The following is a 23,548-nucleotide window of genomic DNA, read 5'->3' as shown; positions in this document are numbered from 1 at the left end:
ATGCAGTGCTATGCAAGCTCGAGAGCTAGCTAGCTAGCTTGCTGTACGATCTTGCATGCTGTGTACGAGTGTATGAGTTCGCGTTGTGTTTTCATTTGATGAGAGCGCTAACCTAAAATCAAAGGACTCCTAGATCCTCCGATTCTGATTCACATGTCCTTCTTCCAAGATACTATGAGAGATAGTTCTATCGTCGGAAGACTCGGTAGGCTACGTATCCTAAAAGCCATCAAACTCCATTACAAGATTCTTCATTGAGAAGTACGAGTACCGAAAGCGGGATAGGTGAACGCGGTACTACGTAGCCCGACCAGACGCCGGGCTATTTATACAGCGATCGACTGGGCTGTGCCTGTAGCTGTACGTAGAAACTTTTCCGGGTAAGGACACAGCCCAGTACGCAGTTACAGTTGCAGCTACCGTGCTTCGCACGGCGTCTGGTGACCTGGTCGGGCTACGTAGAAAAAAAAAAAAAAAATCAACGAAATCTCAATTATTGATTACAATTACACGAAACACAAACGGGTTGTGTTATTACATGTAATACATATCTTAAACTTTTCATGCACATTGTCAAGAAATGCAATCTTCATGGCAAACCCATTTTTTTTTTTTTTTTTTTTTTTTTTTTAGTTCTTCAAAGATTTGAAACACAAGTAGGCTAGAGAAGTACCAGGTACCATGTTATATCTAAACTTGCATTGGATCTAACCAATAGTTCATTTTTATTACCAGTACAACTTGTCATGTATTCGTAATTTCAAATGTGACTTAGTTGTAACATTTATTGTGGATGATTTTCTTCACAACTGACACGTGCACTGAATTTGGTCGTTGGTATGGCTTAGGCCTACCTTTTTTTCTGTATGAATAGGGTTAATTGGAATTATTTCACAGATACACACAAAAATGTTGGGAATCAGATCATTTTCAGTCTTCTAGACTGAATAATGTGACACCTGTAATAGTCTAATAACTAATCCAGCAATTTCTGAGGGTACCTTACACATTTTCTTATTCATCATGCAATGCAACCACGCATGATGCAATATGTCTCGTTCACCTACAAGGTGAAAAGACACAAGAAATAATCTGTTCAAGTCAATTATTTCCACATAGGCCAACAACATTCACTCAGTTTTATCTAGAACCCTGATCAGGTTTTTATCATCAGAACACATTTTTTTCTCAGTGGTAAATTGATGCTTAACAATTAGACCTACACAGGTATAAATATCTTGTTCTGATATTTCAGTGAATAAAAATCTAACACATTTCTTATGTAAGGGCTCGGGTTCGCTTAGCTCTCTAGCACTCGTCACACTTAAAGCAAACTAGGGCAGCACACGTGTTACTTAGAAGGAGTCCCTTGGCTAACTAATTTGTAGCCAGTTTATTCTACACATAATTTGGCATGGGTTTACATGTAAATGTGGGTTGTAACAAATATTCATACACAAAATCAACATAACAAAACATGCAAATAAGGAAACAAAGGTTAAAACTAAATATTCATAATATGTAAATGGTGTGTAGGCGTGGGTGATTTAGGCATTATTTCAGTATTACAGGGAACAATGGGTGAGAAGTGAAAGAGTGGAAAATGTTATGTGATAATGGTGGTGTGTCTGTGATAGGTGGGATGCGTGGATGAATGTAAATGTGAATACTACTGTATGTGTGGGTTGACGTGATGTGTAGAGGGGTGGTACCTGTTATAACAGAAGGGGGATACACTTATAATAAATGGTTCAAAGTAAATCCCTACACTTACACTGTACATTATACTACCATGCATACATATACAAATTTCATGTGTACATATGAATTGCATGTGTACATGGGACCTACATTAGAAGTTGTTTGTACCAGGGTACACTGACCTTACATTTTCTTTTATCTTTGCATGAATATTTGCATTTGGTGTTGCATCATGAGCACAGGTTCTAATTGCAAATGTGCTACATGTAGAAACTGCTCTCACAGTAATGTGATGTGATATACAATGTAGAGATAACAAATCTGTGCTGACGCCTTGCATGTAGGCCTATATCTTTTAAATATGAAATGTCATAATAGAAATAGTTGTATGGCAAAGATTGCCAATTTACACAGGTAAGGTAGTCATTTGAAAAAAAAAACAAAACAACACTGCTCAGCATTCTGTCATTAGTCAATTTTGGCATCTACACATTATACTCCTATCATATTGAACAATTATGATAACAATGATATAACATGTAAATTAAAAAAACCTAACAAATGCAACCACTTTCAAATAACTTGCACATTTGCAGGGGAAAAAAAAAAATTAAGTGAAGGTCCAAGAATCAATGTCACATGGTTTAATGACTTCAAGTACAAAGAACACTATACTATTTCAGTGTGGAGACCTTCTACATATTGCATTGTCAAAACACATTCAGTTTAGGGTTTTAGCGTATACAATTATATCAGTAGAACATCATGTAGGGACCTACCAAATGTATACTACAATGTATTTTTTATATCTATGTGAATGAAAACTGAACATCTTGTTTGAAGTACTTCCAACACATTTGTTTATCAAAATTCATACCTATTTTTGGCTATAAAATATAGATGCAATGAATATTACAAGGGCACAAACTCCATTTACCACAAAAATATTGTCCTCATAATAATGTGATTTGATAGAGTTATCACAAAATTATGTGCTGAAAAGTGTCTTCCAAAATGCTAATGAAATTTGTGAAAGGCCCTTTCAGTGATGTAAACTGCTGTGCATGACAGCCCTGCTTAAGTTCACTTTAAAACACTGATGCAATATTTTATTGTAACGGAGTAATTGTAGCTTTTCACCCTGAAACACCTGGGAAACACAGGGGGGAAAAAGACCAAATGAAAAAATAAAAGGACAAAACACTTTGTGCCTGGTTATTGCAGCCCTTTCAGTTTCCAGTAACAATTTAAGCACATGCAGTTTAGGAGTTTACAGGATTTATATTCCCTACTTGCCACATGGGGCAAGAACAAATTTTCTATGCAATCAATTCAATGTTTCATTCTGATTCACACATTTGAGTACTAACATGTTTGTTGTTACCTCACAGAAAAGACAGAAATAGAGAGTTCAGAAATATGAATGTAGTGTCATATCAGTTAGTATTGCCATCACATGAATGTAGGTCTATGATTGGAATTGATGTTATTCATGTTCAATGTGCATTTATCAGAATCCCCAACAATCCTGGTACAAAGGTGCAGCTTTTTCATTACTAACATGTCTTTTGCTATTATACACAATGAAGGCATAAATTGACAGTAGGCCTACAGGAAGAGCTGGTGTCAGAGCTATTATCATTGCCATCACTTGGATGCACTCAACATAATTATGATATTGACGTCATCCAAGTTCAATTTTCAAACATTTGCCAGCCACAAAGAAGAACATGAGAGGGGATGTCACTGGCTTCATGGAGCTACATGTAAGTAGCTGGGAGGGCTGGTTCTGATTAATGAGAGGGGATGTCACTGGTTTCGCTGAGTTTGGTGGTAGAGAGGGCTGGTCTCCACTGGCGAGATGGATGTCACAGGTCTTGCTGAGCTGCGTAGCCTAGAAGAGGCAGTCTTATTTGGCGAGAGGGGGTGTCACTGGCTTCAACAACCTGGATATCTGGGATGGCACTTGGATGTGATGCTAGCTGTTCCACTGCAATAGAGGCCAACAAGCACATTCTATTGATCTCTCATCTAATGACTGAATGTTGGTAATATAGTAACTACGTGTACTACACATTTACAATGAAAAATTATTTTACTACTCATATAGACTCAATTAACTATTCAGTATTACACATAGTAAATATTCTCTTTAATGACTAACATTCAAGCAATGACAAGTTTAGTACCGATGAAAGTAATTATGTTAGATGCTGAAAGTCCAATGAAAATACTTAGTAGCCCACTTTATTTATGATATTTACATAAAAATTCCTAAATATGCATGCCAAAGGGACGTCTTCATCATCTAACCTGTTATCTTCTAACATCTGCCCAGGCTCTGATAAAATCAATATCTGTCAGCACTCTCACCAGGTTTTGATCCACTTCAATCTGACCCAAGTCCTTTCCTCAGAGTAGCATTTTCCTCCACAACTAATTGGAGAAGGCAACGGCATTCACGAACTTTTCCATTTCACAGGGGCATCTGGACAGGAGTTCATCTGTATATCAGACACAATGAAAGGCATTAACACTGACTTACAATTAGGATAGTTGCATTAGTTCTTCACCACTCTGTAAATTTAGTCACAGAACTTGCTATCCCTTTTATTTCAGTGTAGAGTCTACCAGGTAGCTTTATCTTGTAGTGCTCACATATATGCAACAGAGAAAATTCCATGAAATATGTTAGAAATAGACTGTCTACTGTAGAAGTTGAATAGCAAAAAGGAAAATAAGACCTACAGACCCTAGCCAAATTTTTGATGAGTTGACACTGCACATGACGTCGGGATGACCTCAGCCTCTCATTGTGCATCTACAAAGTAGGCCCTATGTATACAAGCTCATATAGGGCCTATGTCTTTAACCCGTTTAGGACGTGTCCCGAGTATACTCGGGCTGACGTTTTCCAGGCTGTGGACTGGTCCCGAGTATACTCGGGCTGAGAGAGTGAAATGAACACGCATTTTTAAACTTAGAATTTCACCAACAATACGATGCCTATGTTGAAAATGATTTATATTTTGTGGGACTACATACATCAAAGTTGCCATCTGTGAACATTTTGTGATGATTGGTCATATCTTATGTCTATAAACAAGCAAAATATTGACAAACATGAGTGCAATTTTCACGACATTCAGACCTTCGCAACGGTCGGGAAACTGACCAATGACGAGCGACCAGCCGCACGCTCTGGCGATCTCATTTGCATCGGTATGCAAATTGTCACACTCAAGTGGAAAGTGTGGTGCGGCGGTCAAGACTGTTGCGTGCACACACCTACCTTATTAGCACACATTTACATGATAAAGTATTGTAGCATACTACTTCGTGTTATGTCAGGAATGCAATGTCGTACTTATGGATCTTCTATGAAAGCCACCTCGGCATGACATCCTGCTTACCATTATTGGCATGAAATGTTGGCCTTCTTCTTCCGCTGCCGAGTCCTGGGATTTGCCAAAACTCGGCGAATTGAATAAATTCAAAAGTAAATCTTTTGCGTGTCCCTGCATGCATGTGATGTGTGTGAATGTTTTTGTGTCTGTTTGTTACCATGACAGCGATGTTACTTGTAGTTGTTTGAAGAGTTTTACCGTCATGAATAATATTCTGATTATGTTATAAAATCGTTAAAAAAAAAAGAAACCACTTGGCCAAGAACAAACCGAGTAGGGTATGTACTGCATACAAACAACGCAGTCGATTGTGCTACTTCATCGAAGTCGTAAATTCATAAAAATTGAATAGACCAGGTGGCCAGAGTATCAGGTTACATTGTACCTCCTTGAATAGACAGGATGTTGATACAAAAACATTCCTAAGACGCACTCGTAGACGCCATCTGAAAAGTCGGGGATTATGAGCATAATAGAGAAGTTCAAAGGCCGATTACAGACAGTCTCTTTTTTCTGCACCTGTCCATAGAATGCATTATAGTGATGTGCTTCGTATGTATTACGTAACCACTTTTACGGACCCCAATGATTTTATGGTTGTTGGGAAGCGAATGTGCAAGTTCCCATGTGGTTGTAACCAACATATTATAGAATTTAAACTTCGACAACGAAATACGCTGCAATAAAGCGAGAAAACAAGACATATGGCATTTTTTTTTTCTCTCATACGCTTAGCATTCGCCAAAAAATTGTAGATATAATTATAATGTTCGGTATTTGATGTTTGCAGCATTTCAAAGAAGTAGTCAAAATAAAATAATATCCCATATTTCGATGATACCGACGATGGCGATGTCGACTGCTTAGTCTTTTTTGTTCTAGTTCTGTATGAATTCCCCATAATATGCTAATATTCGGCTATAGTCGCTCTGTCAATTACTTATACATTTAGAAGTCTGAGGTGTTTTCAGTCCACTTCTTTCGTAAGTTCACGAGTCAATTTTTTTTTTCGATCATTGAGTTCAATCCATTTATAATCAGTCAAATATGACAACTTATAAATTTCCGAAGTGGTGATTCAATTTTGCGAGAGACGGAGATGTGATAACCACATCGCTTCAATTGAACACTTTGTTTAGGATGAAGGTATTTCGGTCAATAAAAACATGAAATTAATGTTGTTATCTTATCTCATGTTTATCGATGTAATCAAATTTTTTTCATGTTGCTATTGAAGTAATTTATGCACTTATCGTGCCTGTGTATTTTTTTTTTATCTCTACGTACATCTCTGCATTTAGGTATGCCTACATTCATTCATTCCATTAGGCTTCGTGAAATCGCATTGAAGCATTTTCATATTCATAAACGATTGCAGCAAATGCTCGTTTCCTTTATACATTATGCTTATTGAATGAGATTGTTAGTACTTCATTTTTGTTTTTGTCTTTTATCGGGGGATGACTGGTATACACAATAAAAAAATATTGATTTACACTCATGACATAAGAGAAGATCATTTCAGCAAAATTAGCCGTCTGTTATGAGATATCAAAGAATGCCGGGAGAAATGTCGTTTATTCAACAAAAATATCGTCTTTTCCTTATTTTCTGAAGTGATGTAATAATTGTAGGTCTTCAAGCCTGTGTGGCTTGTACTTGCCATACTTCCATGATCATGTCGGCTTCTTTTACAGCTGCCGGATGGCCAACCTTTTTTGTTGCTAAATTGAATGAATTTCTCCGTCGAACTCGGGAATGCTCACCTGCGACCCTGTTTGAAAAGACGCTCTCTCATATTGAGACGAATTTGAATTCTCAATGGACATTCTAATTTGAATTGTGTTAAGGCTACGTAATTTGAAGTGATAGGATATAGTGAAAGGAAACTGAGATTGAATGAACATCTTGATTGGGCGATCTTTTTTTTTTTAGGCGATTTTGAATTACCTAACTGTGAAATTAGAAGACAAACGTACACACACACACAAATGACTGCAAAATCTTTGCATAATGTTGAACCATTTTGAACACTCGAATATGCCGTTTTGCTCTTCCTTTGTAATACATTTGCCTCGATTAGTGCTGCTTCGATTTATCTCATTGCATCTCATTACTTTAATTTCCTTTCCAGCTATCCACTTCTTCATTCCCATCATCTACAATTAATTGTTTAGATTGAATATCCCCATTGATGGTGGCGATCACCTTTCCAAGATACTTTGCCCGTATTATTATATATAATCTCATAAGATATCACCATAACACAGATTATAGGCAAACCTAGGCGTGTGTAATATTTCATTTCGTTTGCAAAAGTGTGTTCAGATTACCGTCCATGGAACTAAATTTAGAAGACCAGCCTATTTTCTATCTCTTTATCTCTCAATCTTTCTTCTTATCGCATAGACTCCGATGTTTCGTTTGCAGACCGGAAGAGCTCATAAATGCTCCATCAACTGACTTGAATAGGTGTTATATATATATATATATATATATATATATATATATATATATATATATATACAATAATCTATCCCGTTTGCTGATGATTATCATATCACTGTGTGACATTTAATTTCAAGTGATGTGCAGTGAACAATACCTTCCCGCCATTACGGTACAGTTGTAAGGGAATCATGATTGCACATAAAATTTGCAACATACAACCCGACAGTAAACTTACAAATGCGCTCGTTGATTTCCTTTATTCATCTCATGGAAACCTAAGTCATATAATTATGGTCGAAATCTGGAGGCAGTCATGATGGATAATTTCACAAAGCAAACGTCTTTATACAAAAATGCATGGAGTTCGCAGGTTTAGTCACCATTAGCTGTCAAAGATTGCAAGAAAGATGCAACGATTTATCTGAATATTGAACATCCCATCAGGCTCTTGTCAACATTATGAAAATTGTTGAAACAAAACCAAGAAACAAACTCAAATGGAAGATTGGTTTGAGAAACTCAACTTCGATGTTGCTTGAAGCTTTGTTTTCTCTCTCTCATACTTATGAATGACAGCGTGATTATGTTATAAGATCGTTCAAAAAATCTGCTCGGCCAACGAACCAAATAGAGGATATACTGTATAATAGTCATCATTTTCATACAATGCAAGAGCCGATATTGTCACTATGGGGTCTTACAATTATATTCATCATGGTGAAACACAGCGTAACATGTGCGCGTGTTATAGGCAAGAACACTTTGAATAGACCAGGTGGCCAGAGTATCAGGTTACATTGTACCTCCTTGAATAGACAGGATGTTGATACAAAAACATTCCTAAGACGCACTCGTAGACGCCATCCGAAAAGTCGGGGATTATGAGCATAATAGAGAAGTTCAAAGGCCGATTACAGACAGTCTCTTTATTCTGCACCGGTCCATAGAATGCATTATAGTGATGTGCCTCGTATATATTACGTAACCGCTTTTACGGACCCCAATGATTTTATGGTTGTTGAAAATCCAATGTGCAAGTTCTCATGTACTTGATACGAACATGTATTACAGAATTTAAACTTCGACAATGACATACGCTGCAATAAAGCGAGAAACAAGACATACGGCAGAAGTTGTCTTTTTTTTCTCTCTCTCTCTCTCTCATACGCTTAGAATTCACAAATAAAAATTATGATGTTCAGTATTTGATGTTTGCAGTATTTCAGAGGCAGTCAAAATATTACATCCCGTATTACGACGATACCGACAATGGTGATGCTGACTGTTTAGTCTTTTTTTGGTTCTAGTTTTGTATGAATTCTTCATAATATGCTAATTTTCGGCTATAGTCGCTCTGTCAATTATTTATACGTTTAGAAGTCTGGGTTTTCCAGTCCATCTCTTTCGGAAGTTCACAAATCAAATGATTTCGTGATCATTGAGTTATAATGGTTTTAGCAACACACTACCGTTTTGTAGCTCAATCGATTTATAATCAGTAGAATATGGTAACTCATGCCTTAAAAAAAATAAACTTTTTTATGTAAATTTGTAGAAAGCACTCCAAATTTGCGAAGTGATGATTCAGTTTTGCGAGAGACGGAGATATGATAACCCGTCGCTTCAATTGAACACTCTACTTTGTTTAGGAGCGAGGAATTTCGAGCAATAAAAGCATGAAATGTTCTTGTCCATCTCATATATTGATGTGATCAAATGTGTTCATGCTGCTATTGAAGTGGTTTATGCACTCGTCGTGGCTGCGTATTTTTTTATAATAATTGCATTATACATCTCTGTATTTATACGTAGACCTACTTGCATTCATTCCTTCAGACTTCGTGAAATCGCATTGAAGCATTTTCATATTCATAAACGATTGCAGCAAATGCTCGTTTCCTTTATACATTATGCTTATTGAATGAGAATAGTACTTCATTTTCTGTCTTTTACCGAGCGATGACTGGTATACACAATAAAACAAAATAATATTGATTTACACTCATGACATAAGAGAAGATCATTTCAGCAAAATTAACCGTCTGTTATGAGAGATCGAAGAATGTCGTGAGAAATGTCGTTTATTTCAACAAACATATCATCTTTTCGTTATTTTCTGAAGTGATGTAATGATTTTAGACCTTCAAGCTTGTGTGACATGTGCTCGCCGTTCTCCCATGGTCATGTCGTCTTCTTCTATCAGCTGGCGGGTGGTCAACCTTTTTGTTTCTAATATGAATGAACTTTTCCGACGAACTCGGAAATGCTCACCTGCGACCCTGTCTGAAAAGATACTCTCTCACATTGAGGCGAATCTGAATTCTCGATGGGAATTCTAATTTGAATTGTGCTAATGCTACATTTTTTGAAGTGATAGGACATAGTGAAAGGCAAACGAGGTTGAATGAACATCTTCATGGCGCTATCTTTTTTTCTTTTTTTTTTGTTGGCTATTTTGAATTACGTAACTACGAAATTGGAAGGCAAACGTACACAAAAAATGACTGCAAAATCTTTGCATAATGTTGTACCCTTTTGCCCTTTTTTGCCGTTTTGCTCTTCCTTTGTAATACATTTGTCTCAATTAGTGTTCCGTCATTTTATCTCATTACATCTCATCACTTTCCTTTCCAGCTATCCCCTATCTTCATTCCCATATATACAAACGTGTAGATTGAATATTATCATTGATGGTGATGATCGCTTCTCCAAGATACTCTGCCCATAAAATTTATATGTATATATATATATATATATATATATATATATATATATATATATATACATATACATTACATATGTATTATATAAAACGTAGAAAGATATTACCAAAACACAGGTTGTAGGCAAACCTCATCTTGTATAATTTTACATTACGTTTGAAAAATCTTTTCAGATTATCTACCGTCAATCAAACAAAATTTAGATGACCAGCCTATTTTTCTCTCCTTTTTCTCTTCTCATCGTATAGACTCCCCTGTTTCATCTGAAGAGCTCATACATGTTCTGTCAACTGGCTTAAACAGGACCGGTGTTTTATTCTTAGTTTTTTTTTTTTCTATGTAAGAAATAACGATACTCATTTAGGTTGGTGATTACTTTTTATAATAATTAAATATATGTCTTGTATCACTGTGTGAAATCTCATTTCACTTGATACATAGTGAATAATCATTATCTTCCCGACATTTCTTCGAAGTTATAAAGGAATTGTAAGATCGCACAGAAAAATAGCAGCATCAAACCCCGATAATAAACTCACAAATCCACTCGGTGATATCTTGTATTCATCCAATGAAAACCTATTATAAGTCGCATGATCGAAATTTGTAGGTAGTCACGATTGATAATTTCAGGAAGCAAACTTCTTTATACAGACTTCTTCAGGGGATGGCAGGTATCGCGCAAGCGTGGATTATGCATTTTTATTCGTCTCAAAGAAAGTTAGAAAGATGCAAAGATTTGTTTGAATATTGAACATATTCCAGGCTCTTGTCAATTTTATGGGAATTACTGAAACAGAACCAAGAAATAAACTCAAGTGGACGTTATTCTATTACGAAATTCGACTTTGATAAATCAGTATCACCAATTCTACTTGTAATATTACATCGTCGATGGTTTGCCTAGTGTTGAAATAAAGCCACGTGCTTCTGTTACAGACACGCGAGCTTTGTATTTGGATACAAGTAGCGGGGACAAACAAGGTGTAACAGATTTTCAAATGTTGTATACAATGAATAAACTTCCTTCTGTTTCCAAAATTCATTGATTAGCTATGGTAAGGAATTTTGTGAACAACAGGAAGTCAAGAGTGGGTTCGTGTGCCTTTGATATCGCCACAATACGAGATTTACTTGGTGTGTCGATCGATCGCTTTTCATTGAAAGACTTTGAAGGCTTGTGATCAACGGATTACAGTTTCCATAAAAGATTGCCTCCATGAATCAGTAAATTCAGGACAATTATGTAGTAGAAATTTGGGACACCCTCGACATAGCCTGGTGCCCAATAATATTCATTTGAGTTGACGAGGGAACGTAAATTGACGATCGTACAGTACGTGAAGTTCAAACCGCGCGCGCGAACCCAGATAGCGAAGGGAAGCGACATTATTATTCATGAGCGGTCGTTATTCATCCAATTAGAAAGCGGATTCCTATACCGCATACACGGCAATTTGAGGATTGGGTAAAGCGGGACCGTAAGTCACACCCCCTTAGTAACCCTCGGTTCGGGCTCGATTTTGGAAAACCTGTCCGTCTGTGGGGGTGTTCGCTCGCCAAAGCAAACCGTCCTAAACGGGTTAAATCCAGCCACATACATGGGATTTGGGGGTCTGTAATTCCACATACAATCATATAGGAGGCCTATATGTGGCTGCAATGTACAAACTATCTAACTTGTAACCCTAAAAGTAATCATCAAGACAACCATAATCTTATTAACCACTACCACAGCTATGGGTTCAAAAAAAAAATGTTATCAATTATTACAGCAAGAATAATAACAGCATCGTTTGAGAACACAGAGTTAAATCGAACAATTTATTGATGTTTTGTTTACTAAATATCAACATTAATTTTCATTTGCAGGTTCAAAACAGTTGTTGGATCTAGGTGTCTTAAAACAAAATGTACCAGGTAATTAAAGACAGTTTGTACAAACCTTTTGTACCAGTGCAAGGGCTGGTTTCAATGGGCAAGAGGGGATGTCACTGGCTTCATCAAGCTGGGTAGCTGATAGGGCTGGTCTCGACTGATGAGAGGGGACATCACTGGCTTCACCAAGCTGGGTATAGCTGGTCGAAACTGACGAGAGGGAATGTCACTGGCTTCATCAAGCTGGTTAGCTAGGTCTAGGAGGGCTGGTTTCAACTGATGAAAGGAGATGTCACTGGCTTCACCGAGCTGGGTAGCTGGTCGAAACTGACGAGAGGGAATTTCACTGGCTTCTGACATCAAGCTCGGTAGCTGGGAGGGCTGGTCTCAACTGACGAGAGGGGATGTCACTGGCTTCACTGAGCTGCCTAGTCAGGATGGTCCTTGAATGTGATGCTGGCTGTTGCCCTACAAAAGATACCCACATTTGCCACAATAATATCTGACAGACCTTTCTCAACAACTAGCACCTACTGTGTTACAAAGCATACACCATTAACCACTACACTAGGGACTGAGTGAACTGCGCTGCAATGTTTATACGCCATTAGCCACTTATGTATACGCACAATAGATACACTTCAATCAACATTTTTGCAATGCCATGTGTACCGGAGACAATAATTAGGTACCTTACCAAACATGTGAATTCACGTTTTTGGTCCGCGATCATAGCTGCCGTGACAACATATACACGGTTGACTCTCCACAAACTATTTGTAAAAACCGAGAGTGACCAGATGATCACTCTACGCAGCTCTTCGCTGACACTTTCACTCATTCAGTGTCGTTTCGTAAAATTGGATTTCTCGCCTATCGCCGATTTGTAACAAACGGCAGTTCTGATGAGTGTCGTAACTTTCTTATTTCGAAATTTTGAGACCCATAATTTGACATGAAGGTAGAATAGGGCAACATAATCCAGAATATGGTAAAATAGGAATTCGCGTATTTACATGCAAAACACTTTAGCGTGCCATTTCTTAATGTGAACAGCGATTTTGTGCAATTGCCAGAAGCACATTTCAAAAAGGAGAACTGTTGAGCCAAATTTGGGATATGTCATTACGCAGAAAAAAAAAAAAAATTCCAGTTATCTAATATATTGGCAGAGAAAAAGGGCCTCGGACTAGGAATGGTAGAACATTGGTCTAGGATACCTACCATACTACCTCAATCGCATTCTGAATACCGGTACACCTTTGGCTTTGTGAATCTGCATGTGGCCTTTCTTCAAATGTGAGTAAAATCTCAGGCAAATTGTAATATATCTTTTAGTTTACCATAATAGAAACAAGTTAGGGTGTGGGGAAAGAGTTCCTTATGTCCCCCCCCCCCCCCACTAGTTTGCACAAATAATGGTTCGATAGGTTGCTGGTTAGTCTTCCCATAAATGGCATAACCTTTATTTAGTTTATTATCGGTAAAAAGGAATGGTAGGCATAGGCCTAGTTTGTTTGTTTTGTGCAAGTTGGTGGGGGGGGGGGGGGACATCAGGAACTCTTTCCGGGTGGGGCATAGGACACCTAACAAAACTACTAATCTAGATTCTAGGCCTACTCATAACAATAGTATAGTGTGTGTAGATCCTCTAAGTGACATCTCTATCAGCAATATACACTAACATTGTAGGTCCTAACTGAAGTTAACTGTTACTCACACTGAACTGAATGAAGTCTTCCGAGTTTCACAAATTCATTACCGATCCAGCAGAAGTGAAATGACATCTCTGTCGTTCAGCCCCTAGTGTCTTGAGGGGAATTGGGATTGACTTCATTTTATTTTTCTGTCGCCATCTCCATACTCTGTCACTGGTTTTCATGGTCTTCCTCTTCTTGGAGACAGATCTCTCGCTCTCCTCCTGCGGCTCCATTGTTGTGTGGATGGAGTGGTACGGTAAGTAGGCCTATATACGCAGCCAGCAGAGTTCGAGCGGACCCGTGCTAGCTAGCTGCCGGGCGGATGCCGGGAAATGCACCGATAACGCTCGCTAGCCAGTGAACAGGCACCCGGGTTTCGCCTCGCGATCGCGGCGCGTCGATGTACAGCTGTACACTCTATCTTGGGCTTGCTTTTCGCCGAGGAGAAGGCAACAAATCAACGCTGTGCCAAAATCGGACAAAAGAGGGAGGCAAAAACAACACTTGAACGGAGAGCCTCTAAGCCGACCCCCTGTGATTTTGACAAGCGTTACATGTAACGCTCTTCACAAAATCATAGATATCTTCATAATGCCGTATTTTTCATCGATTCTTTTTCATTGCTTAGTCCTTTCATAGGCATTGACCCTTGTTTTTGCCTGTTTCACTTCATGAAATAGTACTTTTGCATTTTGGGTTCCAACACTCCTCCCCAGTCCCTTTAAGGTAAGGGAGAAGGGAAAAAAGGAAGAAAGTCTCCTTAGCAAAGGCAGAGAGGGCTGAGGTATGAATCGTTTATCCAGTAGCTACTCATAACAAGAGAGAAGAAAGAATGGAATAACGGAAGAAGCAACTGACGGATGTTTGGGATGAAGCGACAAAGGGAAGAGGATGAAAGACTCAAAAGAAAGAAGAAATGACAATGGAAGAAGAAAAGATGAAAAGGAGAGGACAAGATAGTACATGGGTAAGGAGAGAGGTAAGGAGTAAAAACATATCTAGTGGAAGAAAAAGATGATACAAACACTTGAAATAAAAGGAAAGATGAATCCGGAATAAAATGCAGGATGGAAAACATTGAAGTGAAGAACATTTTCTTGTCCCTTGTTTTCTGAATGATGGAAAGGGAATAAAATTAAGAGAGGTGGAAATTGATAGAGAAAAAAAAAAGAGTGTGTTTGGGAAACAGATGAAAGACAGAGAAGAAAGGATGATGAAGAAGGGAAGAAATGATGGGGAGGGAGAGGGATGATGGAGGAGAGGACAGAAATCATGGAAGGAGGAAACAGTGAAGAAGAAAGAACGAATACTAAGAAAAAGAGAAGGAAGGCATCAAGGTAAAGTGGAAAAATTAAGATGAGGAGGAATGACAGATTTAGAGGAAATTTCTAATGAAGTAAAAGAAGAAATGATGGAGAGAAGACATAAGATAGACAGGAGGACTTACATATCTGATGACCTTGAGCTGCATGGAAGCAGCGTCGGTGTCGTGGAGGTCGGCGCAAAGCTGGAGGATGGCATCGTCGTGCATGGTGGAGTTCACCTGGTGCTGGCCCTGGGGTCCTCCCATGGCCACGCCCCCCTGCACACGCTGCATGCACACACCAATCTGGAGAGAGGAGGAGGCAAAATATGAGATGGATGAAATTGTGGTTATGCTTCAAATGAACACTTTAATATTTGTTTTCTTTCACTGTGATCCAAAAAGTAAACAGCAAAAACAAACAAAAATGTTAACACAAAATAATACAGATACTTATTCTATGGTAATCTCACTGGGAAATACAAGTTTTCACTTATGAATAATTTTCTGCATTGTTCATAAAATCTAAAGGGTCATGGCCTGCTTTAAACACCTTAAAGACTAGTCCCGAGTATACTCTGGCAGGTGTCTTGGGAAATATGTGTTAGAGTAAAATCATCTCGTCCTCAACAGGTCAAGGAGCCATGACAACAGTTCATAGAGTTTGAAGAACCCCCAGAAGGGTTCAATTTCAATTTTGATTTATTTATCTTCATTTATTTTTTCTTCTGAAGAACAAAACATAAGAAAATTACCTAGATATTGAGACAGTAGTTGACTGTACAATATAAATTAGAGGCAATTCACAAATTCAAATCTAGTTAGTTCATATCTTATGTAGATGTAAATTACTGTTAGTGTGTAGTGAAGTGGTACTCTTTACAAAAGTATTGTATCCTCCAAGTTATGTCAAAACTATTCATCCAGTTCCAAACAGAAGTGGAATAGACAAAGTGGATTCTGTCCCTAGTAGACAGTGTCATGATTAACTCTTTGGCCCCTGAACTACTCATCGCTGTTCCCCTCAAAAACCATTGAAATGAATACAACCACTCTCACACCTGTGTGTTTGTTGGGAGGACGGAGGGGCAGAGATACGTGCATGTTGAATGCAGTGAATGGAAATGTGTGTCTGTGTATAATCCCACTCTGCCATTTAATCTCCATATGTGCAGATCAATTTGTCTCGGCCCATAAAACTGTGTTAAATATATTGTTTATTAGATTTGTAAAGTTGACTGACCTTGCCAGAAACGCATATGAGCTAAACGGCAAGTACTGTACATTGTGTTCAACTGCATACAACCATACTGATATTCTAGAAGTCTGTAATTAGATTTTTTTTTTCTTGTTCTGTCTCAAAAATCTTGATTTTTGGAGTACAAAAGTGCATGAGCAAATAACTTTGTGAATGTAACCATTAGATCTACTGAAGATAAAACACCAAATAGATGAAACACTAGCAACAGAAGTCATTCACTAGCATGAAAACTTTATGATTATTTCTCTTTGATGATGACTTATCTCTGTATCAGCATCATCCTACACATTAATATGATATTACAGATAAAAGATTGAATGTTACACTGTATACCTTACTACTGCAAAACCAGAAATGTTCAAGTGCATTTCAATTCCGCAAGAGCCAAGATTCCAGAATTAAAATGCATGCGAAAGTTCTCATCAACATTAGATGCACTGAATGCAAATGGCAATGTGCAAAAAATTTCATGCCACGAATCAGGTCGTTGGCTCCAGTTCATGAAAATTTCATTCCATGAAAATATCTTGCTTTAAAGTATACTAACACTAACTCTGCAATCCACTCTATCCTGAGTATAGTGTCACAAAGGTGTTAACCCATAAATTCTCAGTGAGGTTTTTATATACCTTTCCCCAATGTCTCACTTTGCCATTCTTCAAACATACAGGTGTAGCCTTCTATGGGTGTAACACAAGATGGAAATTAGGATGAGGCACACGTATGCACCCTTATCTCGCCCTCTGGGATGAGCATACATTGTACAAGGGGGGGGGGGCATTTCTACCCCCTTCTTTTGCTCTTATCAACAGGTGCATCAGGGTACAGCAGACATCACATATCTGATTGGCTGGTCATGTGTGATCACATGATGTGGCAACTTTAAAGGGATGATGCGATGTGGCAACTTTAAAGGGAAACTCTCCACCCATAGAACATTCCAGATGACTTCGAGAAATGATGTAAAATCCAACGCAGAGAGTAGTGAAAGTTTCACTGAACCCTTTGTGGATGAGTCTCGAGTATACTCAGGCAAGTGTCTATGAGAAATGTGTTTTGTAGCAATATCAAACCATGCACAAGGAGTTATGGGAAGTCAAATCTGATCAAATTTGAGAATGTTGAAGTTTCATATGTATTCATGCAGTGGCAAAAATGTTCAAATTTGGAGAGCTAATCATTTACATTTCTTTAGAAGATGAGTAAAACAGAATACATTGGAATCTTTTCATTTAATCACTCTTCAGGATGTAATAGCTTAGCAATGACGACAGTAGCAAAGATGCATTACACCATCACAACTCCAGTGCAGTTTAAAAATTTGATGAGAATTCAGTAAATTATACCTCATATGAGCTGCTCCACAGAATATTTATTGAAACGGACAAAGAGGATCAAATCATCAGACGGTCGTGTGGAAAACTTTCAAGTCTGAAAGTTATCAACCTTAAAGCTGTATCCCTACTTTTGTAACAGAGACCAAAGCTCAATTCGTCACTCTAGATCTTTCGTCCGATATGAAAGCCATCCTCTTCTTCTGCTTCTCAGTGACAGAAACCCTAACCCTTGCTCATCTCAACACCATAAATCTTCCTCACCATCCAATACCCCCCCCCCCACTTAAAGAGAAAAAGTTGTATGTTCATTGCTTGCTTTTCGAGAGTCTCGTTAATATTTCATGACTACTGCCATCCCATGCAAGAAAGAAAAAATACTATGCTTAACACCACAGGGAGAAATGTGAGCAAATGAAACAGAAAGAGAAAAAAAAAGAAAAGAAGAAAAACAAAGCAAAAAGAAGAGAAAAAAAGAGAATGAGAAAAAGGTTGGATCATATCAATACTCAGAGGGTGTAGTCTGGTGGTGAAAGTGGGTCAAAACCCTCACTGGGGTCAAACTGTTGCCCATGTGACGTGCCTAGTGGTACAAAACAAGATCACGAGATACAGTAGAGAGTGCTACGGAGTGTGACTTTGGATCACTGTGATTCTCCTGACGATTTTCTCGAAACACTCTTCAGAGAATTTTGAACAGTTCTGGTGTCATAACCGCATCAGTATTCTTTCTTATTACAGAAAGGAAACTGACAAAAAATTGTCTTTTCCTCAAATTCTCTATCATTCAGAATTCCTTTCAGCTGTGACTTCACTGAATAACAGTCCAACTCTATTACAAGGATGTGCAGACTTTTCTATAGCATATACTTCCCATAGACGCCTGCCCAAGTGTGCTTGGAACTACTGGTAGTTTTTGACAGGTTAGAAGTCAAGCAACTCTACTCATACCAGTATTACTTCAGTGTTACTTTTATCTTATATTCTTCCTAAAATCCAGTGTCTGTAAGAAGCAAAATAAAAAAAACACAAAAAATAAGAATATTGTATCTACAAGGAGCTAAGATCTGATGACTACTTTTGCATTGAATTGGCGACACAAGGCTTTCCTCTGGCACAGTGTTACTCAGACCATTAAGGTCTATTACCGTAGTCACCACAGCAGGAGAGAGAACTCGCCCCAAACAAACATAATATTACTTGACCGATAGCTTGCCAGATCCTTAAGTGCTTTCCACAATCCTTAACATCTCCGGTTTATTTCATCTGCCAAGTAAGTCTGAGAAACTCTAGAGCAAAAAGGAAAAAAAAAAGTAGATGGATGAGAGAGAGGAGGAAAAAGAAAAAGAGGAGAGAGAAAAGAGTGAAAGAAAGAGAGAGAGAGAAATGAGGGGAGATAGAGGAGAAAATGAGAGAGGCAATGAAAATATGATGGAGAATAGATGAAAGATAGGGAAGACAGATTTAAAATGAGATACAGAAGACAGGATGTCAAGAAACAGATAGATGAATAGATAAATAGATAGATTGATTGATCGATTGACTGATAGAGAGATAGATTAGTAGATAGATGGAAAGATAGATAGAGAAAGAGAGAGAGAAAGAGATAGATTGAGAGACAGATAGACAGAGATAGATAAAAAGATAGATATATATAGATAGATGAAAAGGGAGAGATAGATATCTGTATAGAGAGAAAGACAGACAGAAGAGACAGGGGAGAAGAGAAAAAGAATGAGAAAAAGATACAGAAGGAAAGATGACAAGATGAGAAAGATAGATAGAAAAACAAAGAGACATAAAGATATAAAAAAATAAAATCTAAAGGGAAAATACAAGAAAGAAACATGGGGCATTTTGATAAAAATGATAGGATGAGAGAGAGAGATAGAGAAAGAGGAAGAAAGCTGGAGATAGGTAGAGAGAAATATATATAAAAACAGAGGGAGAGAAGGAGATAAGGAGGAGACAGACCGGGGGGGGGGGGGGGGGGGGGGGGGGGGGACCGAGTGTGAAAGTGAGATGGACACACACTTCCTGGGTCCTATGGCACATCCCTCTCCTAAGTGCTATCCAAACACACAAGTGTAGCATGACAATTATTCATGCCCATTTAAGCCCGCCTGCATTACGCTACGCCCTTGGTCCGGGGCGTGCATTTTCGTGTCGATTGCCACACCACTTCATTCAGCATCACTTCATACATCCTCACGCGCCCCTCACCCTCTTACGTCGCCTCCCATTTCAAGACCTTAATCCCTGTGTATTCATGTCTGAGCCAGTGGAGATGCATGAACACTATCCTAATAAAAAACTGCATATATTAAGGTATTGGAGATATCCTTTCTGTTTGCTTTTAAAACAGTATTACATTTCATATTCCTCTCTCCATCTTTCTCTTTTATATACTTTCTTTCCAGTCTTCTCAGTCTTGTTATGCTAATGGTAATATACAACGTGTGCAAAACACTCAAGGATCTCTCTATATCTCATATCAAAAACTACATTGCCCATATCTTCTATACCCCTGTCAGGAGGTGCTGGGATCTCCTTGTATTTTGACTGTTGATGCAAAACCTTCCAAGTCTTACCCTGATAACTTGAGAACTTGATGAATATTTGCACTGGACACATTATACAATGATACAAGAATGAAACTGTAACTGGTTTCAGTTTGAAATCAGAAAAAAGGATAGGGTCTAAGGTCAAAGGTCAGGAGTCATCTAATAATCAAGTGGACTAATCAAACTCGCTCTTCAAACAAGATCACAGGAGTTGAGGATCAAAATGAAATTCTTTCATTTCTCTTTGTTTTCTTCATTTTTTTCTTCATTGATAAACAAAGCATTAACAAAGCATTACTTGTCTAAATATTTTAGATTTCTATTCTTTAGTATTGAGCTACATAGCCTGAGAGTAATTTTGCACGATGAAGAATGAATTTCCATTTTTTTTAACCTCTCATTTTTGTCTTCATGAGTGACATTACAACCTGTTAACCACAATAAGACACAGAAATGAGCTATGAAAATACATGAACTACAAGTTGTATGACTTATATGGCATAATTTCTTTTCCATAACAGGTCTCAAATTTAATTCTTTCTTCCATATAGCAGCCTCCATCCTCACATGTCACATCTCAAATGACCTCCTCCACTCCCAAGCATCAGTCCCCTTTTTTTCAATCCAATGGTGAACTAGCTTCCATGGCTGTATTTTGACAAGCAGCTAGAGGAACACAGTAACAGAATGACAATTTGATTGTCTATGGACAGTACTGCACAGTGATAATCATACACAGTCACTCTTTAACCCCTGACTCGTTAAATTTTTACCTCGCAAATCTTCCCAAACTGCAGAGGTATTCCTTTTTTCCTTCCCCCCCCCCCTTTTTTTGAGGGCTTTTGAGTCAATCTGAAAGGATCTGCAATCCAAGCATGTTAAGTGTCCAAATCCTTGCTCTTGTGGCAGACCACACCATGTCCCGTCATGGTTATTTTTCATTGAACCCTTTCAAGCATACCTTGCTGAACTGCCAGTGATATTGCATACAAGCAGTTTGCCTGTGGGAGTGACAAACTTTATAGGTCAAAGTAAAGGTGTCAAAGAACGCTACTTCTGAGATCTTGTTGGGCCAAACCCTGTAGTTACCTTGATTAACAGCAAATTCTTTGCCTCATCTTCACCAATACTGCCCTAACACAAACAACTTATTGCACAAGACAAGTTACATAACTTTGTATGTTTCTCACAACCTCCTCTATTCTCTTCTTGATCCTCCTTTTCCTCCGAATCACGATTACCAACATCACAAATGGATGTTTTCATGGTGGTAGAACAGCCATCGCTATCATCACAATCATCAACATCATAATCATCATGTTGTCTACTGTCTACTGTTAACAAGTGCCTTCTCCATCATTATTGCTTACATGCATTGATAGAGAGCAGTTGTCTTAAGCATCATAATTGTCAGAAAGTTTGGAGTTGTGATTTTTCACTACAACTAAATCTAGCAAATATCGCCATGGCAACCATTTTCATCATTAAAATCACGATGCTGATACAATTTTCATTCTTGACAATTCACATGACTGAAAAAAAAGAGTATTGCAAATCAGGATTTTCGTTGGGAACCACACAAATTCATCAACATGCTTACTCAATAACATCTTTACCATGTACACAACCCTCACAAACACACACACAAAATCTTCTCCTCCATTACTGATTTCCCTCATCATGTTCATCCTGACAAGGTATTAGCTTCACCAAGCTATACAGTATTAATCCCTTGATCATTGTCATCTATACTGGCTTATTAGGTAGACTCCTTTCCGTATCCCCCCTCTACCCCTTGAGATACGACGAGGATCTTGAGCTAGCTGGCGGTAGGGATGCCAAAGGGTTCATCTTACCCTCCCCTGAGAAAGCTGCCGAGACCAAAAGAGCAATTCAATCACCAAAAGACGGGATAATCCTTATTGCTTCGCACCACGACAACAGGATTGGCTTGACATTTCGCCGCAAATCTAATTAGTATCTCCTGGAAGAACGGGTCTCAGGTGAAGGGCTACACAAACTTGGTTTGATGTTAACCAAATTGGTAAATATTTTCTTTAATGTTCACACCAGATGCACCAACTAGCTGAAAAAAATTGATCTCCCTACAATCTTGTTCTTTTTTTTTTTGAGGGGTGGGGAGCGAACCATCAACAAACTTCTGAGAAGCAACATAGTTTCATGAGTGACATGAAAATAATTTCTTTTCTATCACATGAAGGAAAGACAGACATAGAAGTTAAACTGACTGACATTTTCATGTCTAGACAAGATGCTCTTTTTTATTTCCTCTCCTGCTTCAAACAATCCTTATATTTCTGTAGAGGTATAAGATGTCAGAAGGGGAATTATTCCTTCTTTCCTCCGCTTCTGACTGACAGGATTATTATTTCTGTCCCCGGCAGCCATGCCTATAATATCTCTTTCTTGCCCCTCAAAACCAATTTAGCGTGGACCTTGTTGAGATATGTCCTTCGGCACCATCTGCTATTTCAATCATCATTCCCAGATTTTCTTGCTATGTTTGCATGTTTGCTCTTTTACAGGAGAGAAGAGTTTCTCAAGAAGTAGTGTATGTTTCTATCATTTTTGTCTTTGTGTATCCTCACACGTAGCTATGTAACATTGACTTTGACTGATACGGATAACAACAAGAACTTTGTGTGTGTGTGTGTGTGTGTGTGTGTGTGTGTGTGTGCGTGTGTGTGTGTGTGTGCGTGTGTGTGTGTGTGTGTGTGTGTGTGCTAGGTTATAAACTGCTTCTGGGAAATGTTTATTTCCCAACAAGGGATAGGGTGCAAAGACAAATTGATTTTCTTGTGAATTTTAATGATTGTTTGTCAAATTTATATTCTATGAATTATTCGTTAATTTTGGGTGGAGATTTTAATGTAGTAATGAATAAAGATTTGGATCATATGGGTGTAAGTACTAATTTGAGAATGAGTGGTAGTAAAGAATTAGGGGTTTTTTTAAAGAAAATGAATTTGATTGATATATGGCGGAAACGGAACCCAGTGTTAAAGCGATTTACTTTTAGGCAAATTGCTCCGCTGGTTCAAAGTCGTTTAGACTACTGGTTTATATCAAAGGATTTGGAAAGTTCAGTAAGAACATGTGAGATTATATCATCAGTAGCACCTGATCATTCTGGGATTTTTTTACAACTGAAATCTATTCGATATAATGAAAGTTATGGGAAGTCTTATTGGAAATTTAATAATAG

The 23,548-nt window shown here is 38.1% G+C and overlaps 1 protein-coding gene across 1 annotated transcript in view; it reads right to left on the bottom strand.

The window, feature by feature from the left end:
- LOC140235257 (cGMP-dependent 3',5'-cyclic phosphodiesterase-like) overlaps positions 1–23,548 on the bottom strand; it is a 254,211-nt gene that overhangs the window by 84,060 nt on the left and 146,603 nt on the right. The window contains 1 exon segment of the mRNA XM_072315290.1: positions 15,308–15,469. Coding sequence (XP_072171391.1) covers positions 15,308–15,469 — 162 coding nt within the window.

Source organism: Diadema setosum, chromosome 11 (genome assembly GCF_964275005.1).
Source record: "Diadema setosum chromosome 11, eeDiaSeto1, whole genome shotgun sequence".
Classification (NCBI taxonomy): domain Eukaryota; kingdom Metazoa; phylum Echinodermata; class Echinoidea; order Diadematoida; family Diadematidae; genus Diadema; species Diadema setosum.
Note: the sequence above shows the minus strand (reverse complement) of the source record. Positions and strands in the feature narration are given on the sequence as shown.